Source organism: Fulmarus glacialis, unplaced genomic scaffold (assembly GCF_000690835.1).
Source record: "Fulmarus glacialis isolate BGI_N327 unplaced genomic scaffold, ASM69083v1 scaffold10369, whole genome shotgun sequence".
Classification (NCBI taxonomy): Eukaryota; Metazoa; Chordata; class Aves; order Procellariiformes; family Procellariidae; genus Fulmarus; species Fulmarus glacialis.
Genome location: NW_009231533.1, coordinates 51,798 through 73,374, shown reverse-complemented (window position 1 = coordinate 73,374; position 21,577 = coordinate 51,798). Strand labels below are relative to the sequence as shown.

Sequence of the window (21,577 nt, the reverse complement as noted above, 5' to 3'; positions counted from 1 at the left end):
TGTTACGGCGTGCAAATTCTTCTGAAAGCTTCACAAACAAGTTTTTTCAAATTTCAAGTATATCTTTTGATATTTTTTACCTTTGGAACTAAGTCATTTTCATTAAAAGGAATTCTTTCGCTAAAGAATCTCCCTCTTCTCTTGCTTTGCTTAGTTTTTAGAACTGAAATAAGAAATCCTTCAGAGATAATCTTTTAAGCAACAGCAAGTTGCAGATTACCGCCATTCATGTAATATATTTTCCAGAACACCAATAACAACACTGGGAAGAAAGCAAGATATCTCCACTTATCTCGTTTCACCCTGAAATGTATAAACATCTTTTCTTTAGAAAAGTCAAAATTTCAATTGCAGATTCAAACTGTGCAGAGGTTATAAAACATGCTGTCCCCTCAGAAAAAAAGCCGATGCCTAAGTGTTCCCCATTTCTCGCTTTGGGAACACCCCAACAGCAGTAGCATTAGATTCTCTTCCAAATTTTTGAAATGTTCCCCCATTTCTCGCTTTGGGAACGCCCTAACAGCAACAGGATTAGGTAGTACTCTGAGTTTTTCAAGTGTTCCCCCATTTCTCGCTTTAGGAACACCCTAACAGATACAGGATTAGGTACTCTTTGGAGTTTTTTACATGTTCCCCCATTTCTCGCTTTGGGAACACCCTAAAGCTGTGGGATTAGGTACTCTTCCGAGTTTTTCAAGTGTTCCCCCATTTCTCGCTTTAGGAACACCCTAACAGATATAGGATTACATACTCTTCTGAGTTTTTTACATGTTCCCCCATTTCTCGCTTTAGGAACATCCCCCAATCCCACATACTGAAGTATACCACTGCTCATCAATGCTCCTGTGCAACAAGTTTCAAGGGACATCCAGAGATTAAAGTGGTTTGATTATCTGCACGACGGACCAATTTCATGATTACATTCTGAAATGCACTAGGAAATACAGTTTTGCTTCTTTTCTTCTTCTTCTTTTAAATAAGTTTCCACTACTAGCCAGAGATTCCAGGTGATGCTTTTTACAGTCTGGAATTAAGGTGAAGTGGAAGCAAACCTGACAGTACAAACAGCTAAGCAGTTACCATATTAAAATGCCAACCTTACAGGAATGATCTCTTAGTTTTAAAAGGAGTGCTGAAAACTGACATTTCACTTAATTTTCTACGTAACCAGCAAGGACAACAGCATTTTTGGTTACTGACAGTAGGTGGTTCAGAAATGCACGGAACGCACATGCTTATGTCTTCTGCTCAAAGAGATCATGATACTCTTGTTCTTCTAGTTCTCTGTTGTACTTCTCTATCTCCCTGTTGGCTTCTTCCAAGTAATCGTTCATGAATTGGTCCATTACTGATTTTGAAAAACTAAGGAAAAACCATTTGTGCAAATAGCATTCATTAGAAAAGGACGTACAGGTTTGAAGGAGGCGCCAGTTCAGGGACACTTACTGAGAGCAGAAATTCAACATATTACCTTCCGGGAGTCCCGCAGTCAGACCTAACCACAACTACCCTGTATTACTGGGGAATAAAGGAGTTGCACAACAGACATTTCCCAATCACAAGGAAGAATATAAGAACAGCAAAACTATAGCAGGTTTGCAGATATTTACAGCTATTTTGGTTAAGTGGAAAACTCCGCCCAAAATTAAAATCATCCGTAAGTGGTTTAACCACTGCCTGTATCTTTTATTGCCAAACACCAAGATGGTGGTGGAATAAAGGTCCAGTGAATACTGAGTATTTTCTGCCAGTACACCATAATTAGGAGCTTACCCTGCAGACAGAAGTCTGCTGGTTTAAAATTTTAAAGTTGTCCCATAGGGCATAGAAAATAACTGTTTGTTCTTATTCCAAAACAGAATCACAGAACCCACTTGGATTTTTGTAAAGTTTGTCAAAGTTAAAGTGAAAAGTAAACTGGGAATATAAAGACAAATTTGAAATTTCAGTAATAAAGACAAAAGCAATAGAAAGTTAAGGAAACAAGAAAGAAGAACAGGAATACACTGAACATTAGTATTACTCTAGTGTTTCTTGCCAAAGACAAAAATATGATCAGGTTTAATTTAAAAAATAAAAATAAGTTCTGGAAAGAAATCCAGAGACCCTACTTCAGCTGTAGTTCATATTCTGTAACGATACCAAACAAGACCAGCAAGGACAGCGCATTTACAAATGTGTATATGCCACAATTTGATAAGTAAATCATACTGCTTGCTAAGCTGAAGTAGTTTTAAAGTAAGGTTTTACTTGCTTAAGTGAGTTTAAAAAGTGATTACAAAAAATGCACCTCCACACCTAATTTTGAACACCCTGTTCATATTACTGCATTACATCCAATAAGGTTTTTCTCATACCGAGTTGCAAAATGAGAGCAATCATTTTAACACCAGCTCCACCGCAAAGATATGTGGCAGAAAAAAGGATACTGTAGTAAAACCCAAAACAACCCTGATTGTTTTTACTTGAGTGTGTGCATGCACATGCATGCACACAAAATTATATTCATTTGGAAGTTTTATCAGTCATGACCAGGCATTAAGCAATATTACAGCACTATTTGGTTTGAAAAATATTTCTTTGACAAGCTGTGGTCCATAAATTACTCTGTGTGAGCTCATGTACAGTTTTGGGATTGTTTTTTTGGTTCTATTCTGCTTTTTAGATCATATCTCTGAAAAAGTGTTTTAACAGTAAGCTTTAAGGGGCAAGTAGCCATGCACAGATTTAAGGAACAAAACTTTTCACTTCGTATTACTACCTGCAAATCAAGCTGGCTCTTCACCATATCATCTGCTTTGACAGTCTACACTTCAGATTTGCATAGTCTGTTGCCTACCTAAAACCTTCACCAAAAAAACCCACATTTTAAAGGATACATGGATGGTAATCCATTTTGTCACCAAAAAAATTCACAAATTGAGTCCCGTTGTAAAAATAACCAGCTGGAAGTGGATCCAAGTGGCGTTTCACCTACATTAAGAAAAAATACATTGTACATTAAACATTTAAAACTCAAAACTGCTTAGAGACAGCCCTAACAAACTTAAATAGATAAAAGAAAAATTCCTTCTGCTGAACTTAGCAGCCAGGAAGGAAGGTATAGCTCCTGGCTATAAAGGAGGGCTCTCAAGAGACAGTATGGCAAGTGACATCCATACAGACTAGGAGAGTTAGGTACTGCAACACTAATCATAGCCGTGCCAAACTTTTAGGAACCCAACTCCGAAGATAGCACTTACAAGCTAAAGGTAGTTGATGAGGGCAGGATTAGGCATTTGGGATCCTAATTTGCAAGCGACAACCTGCACAGGACAGAGCAGGGGGAAAAGATGGGGAAAGACCACTACAGTAACCAAAAGCATACGCTTGTCCAACATCTTACACTTCCCCCTACTTTTCAGAGCTAACTTGAAGCCCTGAGATAACACCAAGATTTATATCTCAAATCCCTCCTGGACAGCCTCAGCTGTGTTTCGAGCATATAAAAAGACAGTAAGTGCTGCAAGAATTTAGTGCTCAGCACACTTGTTATGGCAAGTATGGGAGGTGCTCTATCCTACAAATGGATATTTCAGACAATCAGCCAGAAGAGGACTTGCTATTAATTGCTTCTACTTACATGAATGTTCTTTATTTCCTGAAGGGTTAGCATTCCTCTGGTTTTCAGGGCTTTCCTCTGAGGTTTCTGCACGAAGAATTAGACCCCAGTTATATACCTACTGAGTGACAATGTGGTATTACAGTTTAGTTACATTAAGAAAAAACCCAAAACCACAGAAAAGTCAGTCCTTTCTTGAAAACGTGGGTAAAGGCAGTGAAATCTATGATGACATGCTATCATGCTCAAGCCCAGTACAGAAATACTCCTTTTAGAAGTATTTTAAAAATTCATTTCTAGACAGAATTATTCAATTATAGAATCATAGAATCCTTTAGGTTGGAAAAGACTTTTAAGACACTGCTGCCCAACTTGATGTCGTCTGCAAACTTACTGAGGGTGCACACTTATATTAGGGCACTCACAACTACCTTCTGAAAACAAAAGTAGAAATTAAGTGATCTTACATAATGCATCGTTAGAGATGACAAATCTAAAAGGATTTTAAATAATACAACTTTAATACAGCTCTACTGCAAAAAAAAGAAGAAAAAACTGGCACATGAATAGAAAAACAATCTAGTTTTCAGTCTGAAAAGTTTTATAATTCATTTCTTTCATGCAGCATGCAGTAAACTCTCAAGAACTATCTGAAACCCTTAATTAGCCATGACTAGTGAGACTGTACAAAGACTATTTGCAGTCTCGAACTGCTCAAAGAGGAAGCACTTCACACTTGAGACAGCATTTAAGTTCCAAGTATTCATAAAATTAAAACACTATTCAACAGAGTGCTTTCTTACATACCAAAAGCATTTGTCTCCATATATTACCCATGTGATATATACAGAGCATGAGATATCATCACAGAAAACATGCTTCCCTGAAGTAACACAACCTGCTAGGAGAACAGGGGTGAGAACCTGAAGATCCTTAGAAATAGCTCCAACAATGGGCTGCAGGAAACTTTTTTCCCTTGCTACGCAACTTTTTAGAGATACTGTGCAAACCCTAAGCCATAAAGAAGTAACCATGAGTATTTTTAACTAACAAATGTTCCAAAATGGGCATTATGAAAGGGCACAGTTGGAACTATAGGCTCAGGTTCCAACTAGAGTGCTAAAATATGCAATTTGTATGGTTCAACAGTTTCTGCTCAATTTCTGAATCAAACCTCAAGACTCACTTCCTAAGACCTTAATGTGCAGCCTGGCAAAAATAATACCTGCTGGTATTACTTAGTTGTGTAGCAGCGAACCATCTTGTCCTGCACTCCTGGTCAGGTCATGCCAGTCACTGTGTGAAGTTAGCAAGACACCACAACTGCAAAATGTGCCTTCTAGGCTTCTTACGATGTGCGTATTCCCTGCTCCCTACTCCAACTTCTACTGCATAGGTACGTTAGTCATGCAGAAATACATGAAGTCTTACATAGCTGCACACTTGACAAATTAAGCAAGACAAAGTGAAAAAAAACTATACCCTCCATTTCAGTGGATTATTTCCAAGGAGGTTTAATTTAGTGAATCAAAACAAGTTTTCAGCTTTGCAGCGTTCAAGGCACTTCAAGAAGATTTATTTCATACTACGCTTTAGCTTTTGGCAATCATGTCTCAACTAAATCATCTTGTGTTTATTCTGGACATACTCCATTTGCTCAAGCGTTCAAAAGCAGATCAATCCATGAACATGCTGTAGCAGATATTAGAACAATACACAAATTACAATACACATTTGCAAACTGTTAGTCCTCTGTCTGAAATACACTTACACCCTGGAATGCTAATACCTTGGTAGAAGAGAAAGGAGATTAAAAAAAAGTGTTTCCTCGAGACACTCAGATTTCTCCTTTTGTTGTTAAGAAATGCCAAAACAGATCACGCTGAACAGAAGTAAACATGCCCACGAACCTGTTTTGCAGTTTCTCTGAGCCAGTCTTTTATATCTTCTTCCTTAAGAGAGCAGCCAATGAACACAAGGAAGCACTCCTGTTGACTGCTGCAATCTCTGTTATCGCTTCTTGAATCAGGAGGAGTTGGCCCCTCCTGAACAGGCACAAGGCTTAGTGAATTAGATGATGTGTTGTGACAGACTTCAATTACTTTATCAGAATCTAACAAGGAGAAGACAGAAGAAAGAAATGTCTTGATAATTGCTAATCTAATTTAACATCAACACATAGGTGTAGACAGAGTACAGTACATAAAAAAAAGTTTTCAAATATATGTACATGTAATGCAATCACAAGACAACAAACAAGTAATTATTTGCCCTTACCTGAAAACTTAACTTTGCCCATGATGTGATAAATGTTTCCAGAAAAAGGACTTGGCTTGAGCAATGACTTAATCGCTGTTTGAAATAGAAGACAAACAGATTATCTCACTTACTTTTCTTCTCCTTGGTGTAGCTTCTGGTCAGACCTATGCTACAAGTCTCTAATCCACATCCTAGTGCTTCAGGGGAAAAAGCTGCAGTGTCCCCCAGAGCCCTACTACATAACATTTCTATATGTTCTCATTTCTTTGCTATGGGGTAGGTGGGAAATAACATGTGTTTGGCATAATGAACGCTTACAGTGTGTGTGGAAAGTAAAATGGTGCTCCTTAAAACTGTTTTGCTAAGGAAAGAAGGAAAGGCATGATTATATATCTGGTCTAGTAGCCTAACGCAGAGCTGAGCCTATTTTCTGAGCCTATTTTCTAGTGACTACAAAGAATTATTCGGCATAAAATGTAGAAGCTGATGCTCATTTATAAACTGTATTTCAACACTACTAAATAAAATTAAACATAAAATAAAAAGCAAACGTATAAAGATAAGTGTCTCAGCTTCCAGAAACCAAAACTGAAATTAGATTTTCATCTGAACAAAATCATGGGCCAGTTTTCCAGAGCAGACACTAAAGAGGATAATTTACTGTACTGTAAGGAAGGAAAGATGAATTTTCAATTAAAAGTTTACTTCAGCAGTAATTAAATAATTGTGCTATGTCAGTGCCTTCCTTCCCCTCTATTCCTCAGTATTTCAAACTTGGATTTAAATCAAGGCAGTCAAAGTTCATTTGTACCTTTACATTTGGTCACAAATCGTGTTTTTTCTAGAGGACGATTAAACCATACACAGATCTGAACCATTGGAGGGAAGACAGACCCAGCTCCATATTTACCTTCATACCTTAAGAAAAAACAAACACACACCTTCAACATACAGAAAACACAAGCACTTGTGCTCTTCATCTAACAAACTTCTTAAAAGGAACATCTATTATTTCACCAGAGGTAAGCCTTGCTCACAGGAAGAAAAATACTAAGCTTTCTTCTCTAAGACATCCATGAAAGTGTGATATTAACAGTACTAGATTGTTCAAAGCACTCAGGACTCCTTTTGATGCTCTTCCTGCTGCAATTTTTTTTTTCTTACATATTATCTACATACTATTCTTGCATCATTCTTGTCATCAAATAGATTAACAGTTGCCCAAAAGTTTTAAACACTTTTTCTTGCTCTCTCTCTCTCCCTTTGGCTCCATGCAATCCACAAGCAGCTCTGACATGCCAAGCTTGCGTCCAATTTAGAGCAAGAATAATGAATAAAAAGATATACATACATACAGGACTGGCAAGGTGTGATAAATAAACCGTGCTTCCAGCACTATAAACCTAACTAGAAAACAGTCAGCCAGGAGTTATAATGGCTGACAGGTTTACATTTTCTGCCAAATAGGTGCAGCACGCATAACTGCAACAAGATGTGTAAAGAACCCTGAACCATGAAAAATATCCCTCAGTATTAAATGGAAAGCTTGGTACCATGTATTATTGTGCCCTCAGCCTCTGCCAAAACTGTCAATAAGGTTGCTGTTTTTTATGAATAATTGTTCTGCTAATAGCTAGACTGACATAGCAAGTTCATTCCAGTAAGGCTGAATAGCTGTCAGAATGAAATTACTCTAGTCATTATTGACCTCACCCATCCCAATCCTTCCCAGCTTATTCCCAGAGGGTTCTTTTCTATTCTTCTGAAAAGCAACAGTAATCTTGCCATTGATTTAAATGGTGTCCAGAAAGGATCCTTTTCCCTATAAAAGGACAGCAATCGTGTATCTACTAAGAATACTCATCAGCTCTCTTATAAAAATGATTTACAAAGCTATTGCCTGTTCCAAATGAGTAGTCTTGAAAAAAATATAAATTAAGTTAGTGAGACTTTTTAATCTTCAAGTTAATTAGAAAAATACTTTTAATATTTCTCAGTCCAGATACTTGCCAGCCAGGATACATTAAATATCGAGCTCTCATCATCTGAGGATTTGAAAAACTGCTTTCTGAGAGAATTAATTCAATATCCTCATTCCTATAAAGAGATAAAGATGAAGATTTTTAATTTTATAAGTTCAATAAAATGGCCACTATCTGTATGCTACTTACATAAAAATGAATGTGTTAGTCTCAGTAAAACTAAGAGTATTTTTCCCTTAGTATGACAGTAACAGTAACATAAGTCATACTCTGCAAACAAAAACATACATTTCCTAATCCCTATATGACCATAAATGTAAAGAGAAGATGCCTTTCGCATGAGAAGCAATTAAGAAAAATCTGCATCTCCTTTGTTTAAGTTACCAGAGTAAAACAAGAGAATACAAGTTTCTAAGTGCATGTGTTCCATCTGCCAAAAGCATCAAATACTGGACAGTGATTAACATTACCTAGTTACAACTCCATTTTCTGCCAAGATGAATGAAACAGCAGGATTTGCCGCTCGGATAAGGCTCTGCAGTTGCATAAGGAGTGGATGCTTCTGCTCTGTAGCATGACTTGTGAAAACCACATTACTCACTAGTCCTGTGTAAGGAAATCAGAGAACAGTTTACAGAAGTCAGGTATGGAACAGTGACTAATAAACAATTAAGTAATATAACAGCCATTCTTTTATTTTCCTTCCATCTCACTACAGTAACGTTACTAAGGAAAAAAAGAAAACCCACAAAAGCAAACAAGCAAGAAACCTTTCATCTCTTGCCTGCCCAACAAAAACCCAGAAGCCCATATAACTTCACACATGTGGAATAACCAAACACAGAATTATCGTTAACTATTTATTTTGCAACTGCATCTAGAGGGCAGCCAGCTCAGAAGCCCATTCTGTCACAACCCGTAGACATGCAGGAATGATACCTCCTGAAGGAGACAACCCTTTTCAGTCACTGGAATGACTCAAGGGGAAAATGGCAGGATGTTGTAATCTGTGGGTTCTTATGATTCAGTGAAAACAATCTTAAAAAAAAAAAAATTAAAAACATGAGTCTACCAGTACAATGCCAGTCACTGAAGATGACTCGACTAATGAGGAAGGCCTGCTTTGCCAAAACACAAGACATTTTTCTTTCAACTAGACAGTCTGTGTAACAGAAGCAATTCAGACTTAATTAATCAAAAGAATTAGTTAAAAGAATAAATTCATAGGAGAATCAATTTGAGGGGGACTAGTTTAATAAAAAGTACTAGAGTTTAAAACCTCTTGGCAAATTCAATGTGTAGAAAGATAGGCTAAACAGCTAAAAATCAGTATTTTGGACTGCGACAGTTGTCACTTCCAAAAACAAGAGAAGGGTTTTTGTTTGGTGGTTTTTTTTGTCTCTGTTTTTAAAGAAAGACCCCAAAATGGTATTCAGACAGCAAGTCTGAACCCACAAGGCATCAAAAAAGATAACAGAGAAAAACAATACGATAACTATTTGTCCCGAGCCCCAATTCCCAAAAGACTCAGCTGTGTCACCAGAAAAGCAATTCCTTTTTCAGACTTAACAGTATCCCTTCACCTTGCACCTACTGCCACCAATTTCACTGAAGAAACCGTTATTCTTCTTAAGCAAAAACTTTCCAAGATTTGAAGATGGCAACACAGTCTTCATGTTATACCTGCTGTCTTGCCAGGTATAAGACAAGTTTCATATTAAATGAGAACTAACTGCTGCTGCTGCAGATGCCTCTGAAGGCAATCAGAAAAAACACACCAGTGATTATGGCTGTCAAGCCTTGGGCACTAGAAGGGATCTCATGAAGGAAAAAATGCGAGATGACATATCGCACTTATCATCCAACCAGTTTCAGTGTTATAGGATCTCTGCTTTCCAATTATATCAAGAAGGCGTTACATCAGAATGAATTTCAGCCCAGTTCCTCAAAGAGACTGGGGTGCCAACTCTTCGGGACTCCCCAGGATGACAGTATTGTCCAGAATGTGTAAGGAATGCTATTTCTTTGCTCAAGATGTGCAGCTCATTTCAGATACTTTCCTGTAACTACAGGTACAGTGTAAGACAGAACAATAAACTCTTGACTATCCATGAATGATTGAACCAGGATGCATTTCGCCTGCCCCCAACTCATCACTATTTAAAGCAGAATGTGTAATGAAGCTCACACCACGAACTGCTGCCTACAGTGACTCCTGATCTGCACGGAAGTCTTTAAAGCACACTAATCCTTGCAGAGGCTTCTTCACACACACATTTCTATACCAAATGTTCCTGGGCTACTTACATTATACCATATGCTCCCAGTCACTGTTAACTTGCATCACTGACCCTTTCAAGTTAGAATTTTAATAATAGCCCTAGCAAATTTCCATCATTAGTATTTCTCTTTTTTTAATCCCCCACAGAAGTTTCCACTCCAATTTCAGAAACATCCAAGTTTTCTCCAATACACAGTTGCTCTTGGGGGGGGGGCGGGGGGCAGAACAGCAAGCACGCTTAGAAATTTAAATCACACGCATGCTTGAAATTGTTATGTAGATCACGCATTTAAGATGAAAAGTATGAATAAGCTAATCAACAACCACCACATTGTGGGTGTGCTACACGCAGCGGGTTTTTTCCTTAATATCCTCAAACTTGATATTGATTTAAAAGTCAAGTTTAATTAAAAACATAGTTATACTTTCTGTGAAGTTGGCACAGAACAATAAAAAGGCTGTATAACATAAATGCTATGAAGCATATATTACAGTTAGAAGCACTATCCCTTGGAGAGAATAGGTAATTGTCAAGGACTAAGCTGGCAAAGCTTAAAGTTAAGAAGAAAAAGATTCAAGGAATAAAATATCTAGCAAATCAGAAACCTGTGCATCTTGTCTCATGCTCCTCACCCGTACTCTTTCTCCATCACTCCCCACTTCATTTGTGCTTGTCTAAGGGGAACAGCTTTCGGGCACTAACTGTCATTCTTGCCTGTAAACTCCCACGCAACCCTGGAATTAAAAGACTGCTCAGAGCCTGGGGAACCTGCAAGCTTTGGCTCTGCACACACCTACGCATAAATCTTGTAGGTGCCAGTATACCCCCAAAATCGGCCCTGAGTTAGCAGGCAACAGCCCATGACACTGAACTGATCGACAGGCAGTGTAATCCAGAAGAAAAATAGCTTTCTGAGAACTGGAAGATGCCTACATAGCTTTAGTAACAAATAATTTTGACCTTTTCTATTTAAATTGTCACTGCCATCTCTGTTTCTACTGCATTTTGAAGACCACCCAGTTTTGTTTAATTCCTTATTAATCCACTCATCTAAAGAAAAAAAAAAATCTTTGCAGCCTGGGGAATAGCACGTTCAATAGAAGCAGTAAAGAAACAGGAGGGATAGATTAAAAATACGGATGCTTCACAAAAATAATGGATCCTCTTTGCTCCCAAACGTACAATGGGCATATTTAACCATGGTGATGTCTTAATCTGTAAAACAACTTCATATACAACACAAGAAATGCCAATGTGCCCTTAGACTCATAAGGTGTCATCTTACAGCTTCTGTGCAAGAAATAACAAGCGGTGCATATTTGGAAGGAGTGAGACAAAAGGAAATTACAGCACACAGATGGTGGCAAGATTTTTTTTTTAAAGTTAAATGAGCATGCAAGGGAGAGACAAAACAAAACTGCTAACGTTGGTCACTCTGCTCAAGGCTTTATCAGTTCTGCCTGATCTTCATCTGTTTCTGTTAGTCTTGTGGCTTTCCAGGCAGAAACCGTCACGTCGTGTTGTCAAATGCTGTCATGTTGATGATATGCACAGGTACCCTTTCAGAAAGCCACACAATAGAAGGCACCTGCAAAGCAGCAGCAAAAGGCTAACCCTATTCACTCCCAAAATTTGCAAGATAGTTATGTGGACAAGGTAACCACCCAAAAATCTAATTAATTCCTACTTGCCTATACCCATACTTGTCTTGTCTTATACCTGCATTGCAAGTTTCTGTTTTCAGTTTTGTACAACGCCCAGTACGACACTGTCTTGGCCCACTGATGCTACAGTAACACAAACAATAATATTGGGGTGCATGACAAAAAAAACAGGTAGGACAAATATCTCTCGAAGTGAATGTCTCATTAAATATTGCTATTGTTGCACCAGAAGTGAATTCTCAATTATGCAGATGTAAATTCTCTACTATACGTGTGACACAATTCTGCATTTGTCTGGAAAGTTTAAGAGTGTACCACATCTCAGTTCAAAGCATACTTTTCCTCCTAAAACTTTTTACACAGAGAATGCCCCTATTCATGGGAAACAATTTGCTTTACACGAATAGACCTCTAGGCTATCTAACGTCACATTTTGTATCTGAAAACTAGATGACAAAACCTTGCAACATGCAGAAGTAATTCACTCCCAGAAGAACATTATTCTAACCTCCGGTATTTTCCCTTCTTTCAGTGTTTGGACCATAGGAAAATTAGCTATACTTGTCCTACGCATGTTCTAGTTCCTCCTTGAACAATGACAAATTCTCACACGATCAGGTACAACTGCACTTTAAAAAAAGATAGCTTTGAGTTTTTTTTTTTAATTCTGTCATAAAACAAAAGGGCATGCTTGCACTCAGTAATTATTCTCAGTAGTTATTGATACCTCACTATATTCTTAACTCTTAACATTCTCCTGCTCTCTTCAATTTCACCCATGGCTATAATCATGATAGTAATCCATTCGTCAGTTCCCCGATATGTAGCACCAACATTTTTCTCCAAATAAGTATAAAATACTGACTTATATAATAGCACCTACATACTTCCCAGCTTGTTCACAACTTCATTCTTTTAGGTTCTTTTGGATTTCATTCTTTTGGGCTCCCTTCACACATGAATAGGAGGTGGCATAATTCTGGCAGCAAGACAGAGCACTACAGAGTCTAAATAGCCACACGAAAAGTGCAGCATCCTACTCTGACAACTGCATTTAAATACAAACACAGAAATTACAGTCCTGTAGTTCACTTGGGAAGACATGAGCGTAAGATCAGAAAGTCATGCTGCAGTAACTGCAGTCCAACAGCGACTTAAAAAAAAAATCTCAACTGTCATTGCTCTATCCAGTTTCAGGCTGAGCTTATGGCCTGCCAAAATAAAGATTATCTGACTGGAGAGATCTGTTCTCATATATACACACACCACATGTACTGGTCTTAATGTTGTGAATCAGCTATACAACTGTTAAAAACAACTGTAAAGGTGCTATAGTTGAATTTGCTTCTGCTCTAAAAACTTAAAGAACTTATTTGATGATAGGGCAGAAAGGCTGATATCCCCCTTATGCCAACAGCTGCTCTAAGTTCCAAGCCTGACAAGGAGGACAATGCAGTCAATGATTCATTTCAGAGTCAGGATAGAAAACTAAATATACAGGTAAGAAACAGTTCTTCTGCAAGGGAGCTTTTTTGTCTGCTGCAATGTCAAATGAACCCTGCAAGAATCCTCCACACTGCATTAAGAAGAAGATATGGGGAACAAGGTAACCAGCTCATTTTTCCCTTTCTAAAATAGCAGAAATTAAAGGAGACCTTAATTTCCTCATGCCTCCCCAAAAGAGGACGGAACTCAAATCCAATCCATTTTGCTCCTAGATTAACAACACAGCACGAGTTACAACAGTTCATGATAAGCAGTTTAACTCATGGTCTTAGGAAACCTATCCTCCAGATGAGGACAACCAGAATGCGTCATGCTCCAGATTCTTACACCATGCTCCAGGTGCCTATGGTGTTTAATAATGTAGGCAGAGAGAGACTGTCTGTTCTGCCCAAATGGTTCTTACCTCCAAGAGTTTATCATGATCCTTTGACTATACTATTTATTTGGCCATATGGCTCAGCTACTTGTTCTGTATAGCTCAAAGTCAAGAAAAGTGACACATACCTTGTGAACACTGGTCCAAGAACTTGGGAAAAAGAAGCCTAAAAAAAACCAGAAGTTTGTATATCAAGAATAGATATTATTATTTAAGTAAAGCATTTACATTCATTTGAACACCGACAGCTAGTGTCTTACTATCCAACCCATTTTCATATTCCTTTCCTCAGTCAATATACCTGGAACATCCCCACATGTTATGTCTTTCAGGAGTCCTTCTCCAAAAATCAGTTTTGTAGATGGTTTTAATTCTTTAATGGATTTAAGAGCTAATTCCCGCCATGCAATCTATTCTGTATTCTAGGATTTAAGAGCTAATTCCTGCCATGCAATCTATTCTGTATTCTAGGAAGTCAGAAAGGCTTCAACATTACTTTAATTCCTATTTAAACAATAGGAATTTTAAGCTTGCCCTAAAGAACTGTGCCTTCCAAACATGGTGGGAACTCTTCATGGAAAGATTGCATGTACATAATGCTTTCTGTACATATCATACCAACTTCTGGTACTGTGTCAGACAAGCGACAATTATTTTTATGAGCTTTATCGTGCACACAAAAGGTCCAGAGACAGTACTTTATCTGTCCCTCTTCAACTACCTTTCCCCTGCCCTGGCTTGCTACTCAACACAGGGAAGAGCTTCACCGTAAGCTCATGAAAGAGCTAGATCTCTACAGTAAGGAGCTTTCTGAGACAAGAAATGGTTTTGATTTTCTTGACTGCAAAAGTTTCAAGTCATACATTAAAATCACTCTTCTCGATTCTCACAGTGAAATCGCCAAAGCTTCTCAACTGAAGGATTTGTCATCGGCAGTACGTGGCTACTTGGTAAGTTCTTATCAGAAGAAACTTCAAAGCGAGACACAAATAGTCTACAGCATAGGCTAAGCCTCTTCCTTCAATTGCTACTGCACTTCAGGAGACAATGTTAGTCAAAGGATTGCAGGCTACTGCTGCTATAAATACTACTCAGTACCATGACCAGTAACATGTTAGTAAGTTTAAAAAAACCTACGAATGGAACTTGTCTTTTCTGTAATTATGGAAAGAACAAGTTGAAACAACACTCCAGCATCAATTCAACAATATTTTATGTAGTCAGTATTATTTATTTACAATCTTTGTCACAAAGATAAAAAGAAGCAGGTAAGGTAACATCTATTTATTGACTAGTGCAAAGCACAAGAAGCATATTGGTTAGTCTTTTAAAAATAGCTAGGAAGTTTAAGGAATGCACTTTTACAAAATGATTGGGCAGTTCACCTCTAAGCTGTGATGCAGAGTTTTATCACAAATAGCAGCAACGTTAAGAACTCTGAAAACTATAACTGCTTTAACTTACTTTTATCAAATCAGCTGCAAGGCATAATTGCAAAATTTCAGTATCGTAATTTTACAGATAGGTCTATGAAATTAGTTCCATGTTTGTTGAAGTGCGGAGCGCACACATATACTATAAAACAGCGACCACATCACACTATTTTAAAATGTCAATGACTTGGCTTTGCTACCGTTTCCTCCCCACCCTGCCTCTGCAGTAACCCAGGATATCAGATTTTAATACTTGCAATGCTTTTGCTTCCGTGCTTTGTCATTCTCTTCCACTAAATTTGGGACTGCTTCCCATAAGTTCCGTATTTTAAATCTGTAAAGTCTTCATTTAATATCCAAAAGTAGTGACACAATCTATAACCCAAACTGAGATGCACGTCTCAATTTTTAGTCATACTTACAAAAAGATCGTAAGAAAAAGAATGATTTAAAAAGCACACGAGAGGACAATTGACTCTCCAGATTTTACAAAGTCCTTACCAGAGTATATGTATTTAAGCAGTATGCTAATGACAATCTCCATTTATTCTTCCACAAGCTACTCTTTTATTATTATATATAATTATATACCTAGTGGGAACCAAGTATCATCCTTATAAACCAAATAGCACTTCGAAGTTCATCCAAGATGGATTACCTAGCAGTTTTGTAAGATTTAAGACAGTTCAACGGCATTTAACCATCATATATCTCTAATTATTACAAAAGTGATCTCATAAACTTACATACCTATTTTCAAACTAGTAAAAATATTTTAAAGTATACCTATGTTCCATATAGCAACTCAGTGGCTCTACACAAGTATTAACTGCTCCAATGATGAAAGACGACTTCACATCTGGGTCAGGGTGAGTTTGCAGAGCCTGTACAACATCAATAACGTCAGTATATCTGTAAAAAAACAAAATGAAATATGGTTTCAGAAAAACAGAATGACACATTTCAACAGTAAGAAATCAATTGCTTGCAAGAAGGTTAGATTTCTAAAAAAGCCTAGCAAAAGAGTTATAAAGCAGTTCAAAACTTGGCAAATCCAGACAAATTAAGCAGACTGCAAGTAACATTAGAAACAAATTATTGACAACTACAGAGAAAAGCAGTAAAAACTTCACGCTGAACAACTCAAAAGTCTGGCTTTCAGGAAGCACAAAAAGCATAATGTAAATACAAGCATGCTGTGCCTACTGCAAAGGATATTAAGCACCAAGTATGATTCAAGTAAAAAAAGAAATTAAAAAGCAACACCTCTTACTTTTCAGCATTCCAATTTAAACACGCTTCTATAATTAACGTGTCCATTTTTTATCAGTACTCCAAACACTACTGTATTATACTTCTGACTGCTGTATTATACCTCTGTATGATAGCAAAGTTTAGGTGAACCTGAGTTTTTATTCCAGATATTTCTTTCTCAGCCAGTTACAACCTTCTCTCAAAACTGTATTGTCAGTTTATGGATTATTTAGAGAACTCCAACTACTTCAAAGCTGTCTGTACCAACACTTAACTACTCAGAAAAGAATGGAAAACCTATAATTTACCATTCCTGAAGCCACTGCTGCTACCAGAATATCAGTTACTTTGTACATCTCTGGACTTTATACCACTCCTACTAACTTCAAGGAAAAAAAAAAATCTCAACTCTAACGTGAAAAAAAGTTTGCTTTTTAACACTATCAGCATGGACCATAATGAAGAAAATTCTAAGCTCCATATATATGCCCTTAATGAAAAAGATGAACACCTGGTAGCCTGGGAACCAAAACCATTCCAGCCATATCAGGGTAGTACTTCCCTCAAGCCAGTTTATGTTACCTGCTAATGACTCGGAAACAGAGTGGGCAAACTTACTGTAGGTGATACTGGTTCAAGTGCCACACGTGAGATGGAAATGTCAAAGAGATGCTCAGAGTCTTTACCTTTATACCACAAAAAACCTAGCATTTATCCAAAATGTGTTTATCAGTCTTACTTCGGTATCTCCTGCTTAATCGAGTGAATAGCATATTTTTGACAGCCTGCTTTCTGCTAGTAGTTTAAGAGGTCATAATCTTCACAGAGCCGTTCATTCTGAACTACAGAGACTCAAAACATACCATAGAAGAAGTGTTGTGCAAAAATTGCACAAATATTTATTTGGATAACAACTCGCATGCATGCAATATTGCCTCTTACTTCATATCTTTTATCAACTGGAACTTTGAAAGGTTGTGTTACAGTTTTTGTAGCTAATACTGCCGAAAAATCAAAGCAAGGACTACCAGAAATGCAAAGACAAAGCAAGCACGTATGCACACAAAGATGCTAAATACTTGGAAAAAAGCAAAGACTGATTCTTATGCTTAGTGTAGCACACTTGTTCTCTAAAAAAAATTCAGTAAAAGTCACAGTAGCTTAGGCTTTTAAGTTTCTATTTGGAGGAAAAAATATTGCAAACTGAATGGACCATTTAATTCTGGGAACTATGAATTTCTTTATTAAAGATTCTCTAGCATTCACTGATCTTTCAGAAGTTTAAGGTACTGTAAGCACTTGAGAGGTATAATTATAGTCTTTATGTCATACCATGTCACACTTCCTAAAATTAATTTCTATTCTGAAGCAACTCAAATTAAAATTTACCAAAACGCACTCAGTCACCTAATGCCTTAAAGACAATAGATCTTCCTCTGAAAGAAAGAGGGAGGTGCTCCACCCCCATTTTTCATCAAAACAATTTCAACATTTTCGCAAACTTTCAAAGAAAATTATACATGAAAGGTAGGGTGATAAAGCTAACATGCTTTTCTGCATTTTGTAAAATATTGTGCATTTATTCCATGTTTTTTTGTTTTGCTATCAGCAAAATACAGGTCTGTTGGGAAAAAGTAGCAATAATTCATCTGTGTACTAACAGGGACTACCACATGCAACACTCCCTCTAAATATTAAGATAATGCTATAGCAGGTAATATTCAGTAATATTCACCTGCAGCTCTGGAATGCAACTTGCAAGACAATCTCAAGCTCTCTCTGCTCCATTGCCCTCATCTAAATCTATGGCTTTAAAAACAGACAACCAGTACTTCAGCAGTCTTTAGAGACAGAAAACCAGCATGAAGAAGTCTCACCTGCCTTTGAAGAGCAAACACCTCTCTATCTAGGACCTCAGGGGGGAACCAAAACCAAACCACACACAGCTGCACCAGTAAATAAAGTGCCATTTAACAACAGTCTAAGATGCAGCTTGAAAGGGCAAGAAAACTTCTTCTGAGAAGCCAAAAAAAAAAAAGTCACAGTCAATCTCCTAAATAGGGAAGAACCACCAAATGCAGTCCTTCCTTCCATATGATTGAAGGAAGACGACGGACACCTTTTTTCTAATGGAGTAACACGCAATAAAATTAACAGGTTGCAGAAAAGCTGAGTCTAGTACATGTGTAAAACAGAGTTCACAGAGTACCACACTTCAGCACAGAAATTTGACTGCTTCAACGTGATGGGAAAGTTTCAAAATGCCTTGGAAATAGGAAAGGAACAGAAAATCCCTTATTCTATGCAACAGTTGAAACAGTTTCAAACATTTACCCTTGCAAGACCACTAAGAGACGTTTGTTCTTTTTAGCATAAGTAGACTGACGGACGCTGTGGTTTTGCTGAGTCTCCAGGACACTGGAGAGGTAACGCTGGAAGTGGGTTGCACTGAAACATTCAGGACTATCCATCGTTTGCCGATAAACTATCCACCTAAACAACAGAAAACAAGGAAAGAAGTTAATGTTCTATGACATAATATTCCTATTTTCTTTTTATTTTGAACCAACGGACCAAAAATAAATTTGACAAGCCCTAAGATTGCACATCTCTCATACCACATGGGAAAGAGGAATTTACTTGGCTTTCTACCATTTCCAGCATAAGCACATTCTTTACATTACTGCCAAAAGGTTTTGTGGTTTTTTGTTGTTGTTGTTTAATACAACAATGTTGAACAGCTTCTTCAAAGCAGCACATCATATGAGTAATTCTGATCTTTGTTAGTGAAGCAGTAAACAAAATTTATATGAATCCAATTCAAAAGAGACTGGGCATGAAAATATTTCACTGCAAAAATAAAAAGTAACAATGACATTTGCAGGAAAACATGATGTATTGTTACATGAACAATACATGACATGTATTGTTACAGAACATTCAAAAAGTCACCTTACATTTTGCCCTAAAAACAGAACCACAAAACTGTTCCAAATCAACTTGCTAATATCAAGATACTGAGTTAAAAGTAATACAAAAAACAATCCAACAGTCCAACTAAGATTAAATGCTGTTTGGCTGTAAGATTTAAAAGGATAAGAATTCCTTTTTTTGATTTTCCAGAAGCTATATCAACACACAGAATGGCAAATTCCTACAGAAGATTTACCTTATTGCCATACAATAGATGTCCTGAATATATCTCCTGCTATTGCAGAATAGAAACCAGGTCAGATTAGAAACAATGCTGTAGCAAGGACTGTTAGTATACTCTTTTCTCCAAGAAAAATGCATTTTAGACTCGCTACCACAAGTCAATGAATAGAAGCTCTTCATCCATTTCCTTCAAGTTGTGACGGCTTCCACACTTGCTTAAGGAAGGATTCTTTTGGCCTTTCTAAGGTTATTCTTAACTGTTTGTAGCATCAGTGACAGTTTCAGACACACGTCATAGATCTACAGTCATAGCTGTGGTATTCTTAATATGGAATACCAACAAAGAAATCTCCTGTGCTATTTTTCTTGTCTAAATGTCTAAAATCTAAGGGCAAATCTACCTGACACAACACAGTTAAATGAGATACCTCATTTAACAGAACTGAAGTAATATACCCTACCCTACAGTGTGCTATGTAGAACTGGTTAAGGTGCCTCATAATATTTACTTGAATTTATTCTTATAACACATCTGTTTACAAATTAGAAACCGGGATATTAAAAAAAAAAATTAAGCTAAACATTGATAGTTTCATTTTCTTCACACCGAGTAGCTCTTTGGTGATTAGTATAACCACTGCTTTGGACTGTAAAACAAGAACTGTACAAACCTTCCATGCTCCTTGTTAAAAGTTACAAGAAAAGCACACAGATCGCTGCAGCGACATCCTGGAAGACCAGTTATAATGGTGATAACCACCTAAAACACAGGGAACAGATAAGAAGGGGGGCGACTTGAAGGCTAGAAATGAGCTACAACAATTGCACACACATAAGGCTCTCTATCTTGATAAAATCTTAAGTCTAAACACAAAATTAAGTGACACTGACCACAGAAACAGCAAGATAGTGTAGAACTGTGTTTACGCAATTACTCAGATACACATCATTTTAGAAAGATGCGTTTTCTCTTGGTTTTCATACCTTAAATACAGTGAAAGGATAATTAACAAATACAGCACACAGCATTATCAAAACCTTTACATTAAAATCTAGTCTGCAGTGTTTAAGTATTAATGCAAATGTCAGATAAAACACTGCAAGAAACACCAAATAGTTTATGTTTCCTATGGTGAAAAGGGTACATTCAAGTGCATAGAACAGTATTTGAGCAAAATGGTTCAAAAAGTGATGGTGTATGTCAAACAGTCTTGTCAAACACAAAGAGCAACTCTACGTTTCTGATACTGAACCAACCATGCTATACATAAAATTTATTCCAGCAAAGCTGCATTTTGAGTAGGATTGGTAAGAGGCTGCACAATAACAGCTCTAAAATACCAACAGCTTTTCTGCATAAAGCATCTCTGTTTCCATTATGTGTAATTCTTGTGGTATTTAAAGAGGGATCACAGCAAAGAAACACTGATAAGAAGTCAGAGAATATCTCCGAAGTATATAGATGTAGTTCTGCACTATATACTGGAGTGAGCTACAGAAGTAAGCAAATGAGCTCTGAAAGAAACATGACTAAAACAATTCTCTGTGCTGTGCTGAACTTAAGAAATTATGTCATTGGTAATCCGCCATCACACTGCATATCAACCTGTTACTGACAGAAAAATTACCTCTTCCAGTTTCTGCATGATATTTGAAGATAGCTGTCTGCAGACTATTTGTATCTTATCCTCAAAATCACTTTCAGATGCTCACAGAAAATGAGTATTCATGATACTAGATAGAGAAGTAACTCAGAAAAATCAGAAGCACTAAGTTCACGTTTTACAGAATTTGGTATGAACATTGTAGAAAGATTTTTCTGTTTTTTTTTTAAACGTACAGAAAAACACTTAAACTAACCTTAAAATCAGATTTTGAAACATTAATAAAGATTTATTAATTAATACTTAATTTAAGTGTCAGTATGATCTCTGAACTAGATCCCAGGAAATAAGGCTGCCACCATATTGCAATATTTAAAGAGAAAGACTATATTACTGCTGCTTTGACCTTCTTGCTTACAGCAAGTTACAAGGAAATATTTTCTCTGAAAATGCTATTTAA

The 21,577-nt window shown here is 37.1% G+C and overlaps 1 protein-coding gene across 1 annotated transcript in view; it reads right to left on the bottom strand.

Moving 5' to 3' along the window:
* Nucleotides 1-981: 981 nt before the first annotated feature.
* The window catches only part of LOC104081759 (chromosome unknown open reading frame, human C20orf194), a gene marked incomplete at its 5' end in the record, with an annotated part of 62,643 nt that continues 42,047 nt past the window's right edge, over nt 982-21,577 (bottom strand). Inside the window, 12 exons of the mRNA XM_009584616.1 lie at nt 982-1,348; nt 2,880-2,973; nt 3,623-3,688; nt 5,512-5,714; nt 5,879-5,953; nt 6,672-6,778; nt 7,871-7,957; nt 8,313-8,448; nt 13,799-13,836; nt 15,890-16,015; nt 18,692-18,850; nt 20,185-20,273. Coding sequence (XP_009582911.1) covers nt 1,236-1,348; nt 2,880-2,973; nt 3,623-3,688; nt 5,512-5,714; nt 5,879-5,953; nt 6,672-6,778; nt 7,871-7,957; nt 8,313-8,448; nt 13,799-13,836; nt 15,890-16,015; nt 18,692-18,850; nt 20,185-20,273 — 1,293 coding nt within the window. The remainder of the gene's footprint in view (nt 1,349-2,879; nt 2,974-3,622; nt 3,689-5,511; nt 5,715-5,878; nt 5,954-6,671; nt 6,779-7,870; nt 7,958-8,312; nt 8,449-13,798; nt 13,837-15,889; nt 16,016-18,691; nt 18,851-20,184; nt 20,274-21,577) is intronic.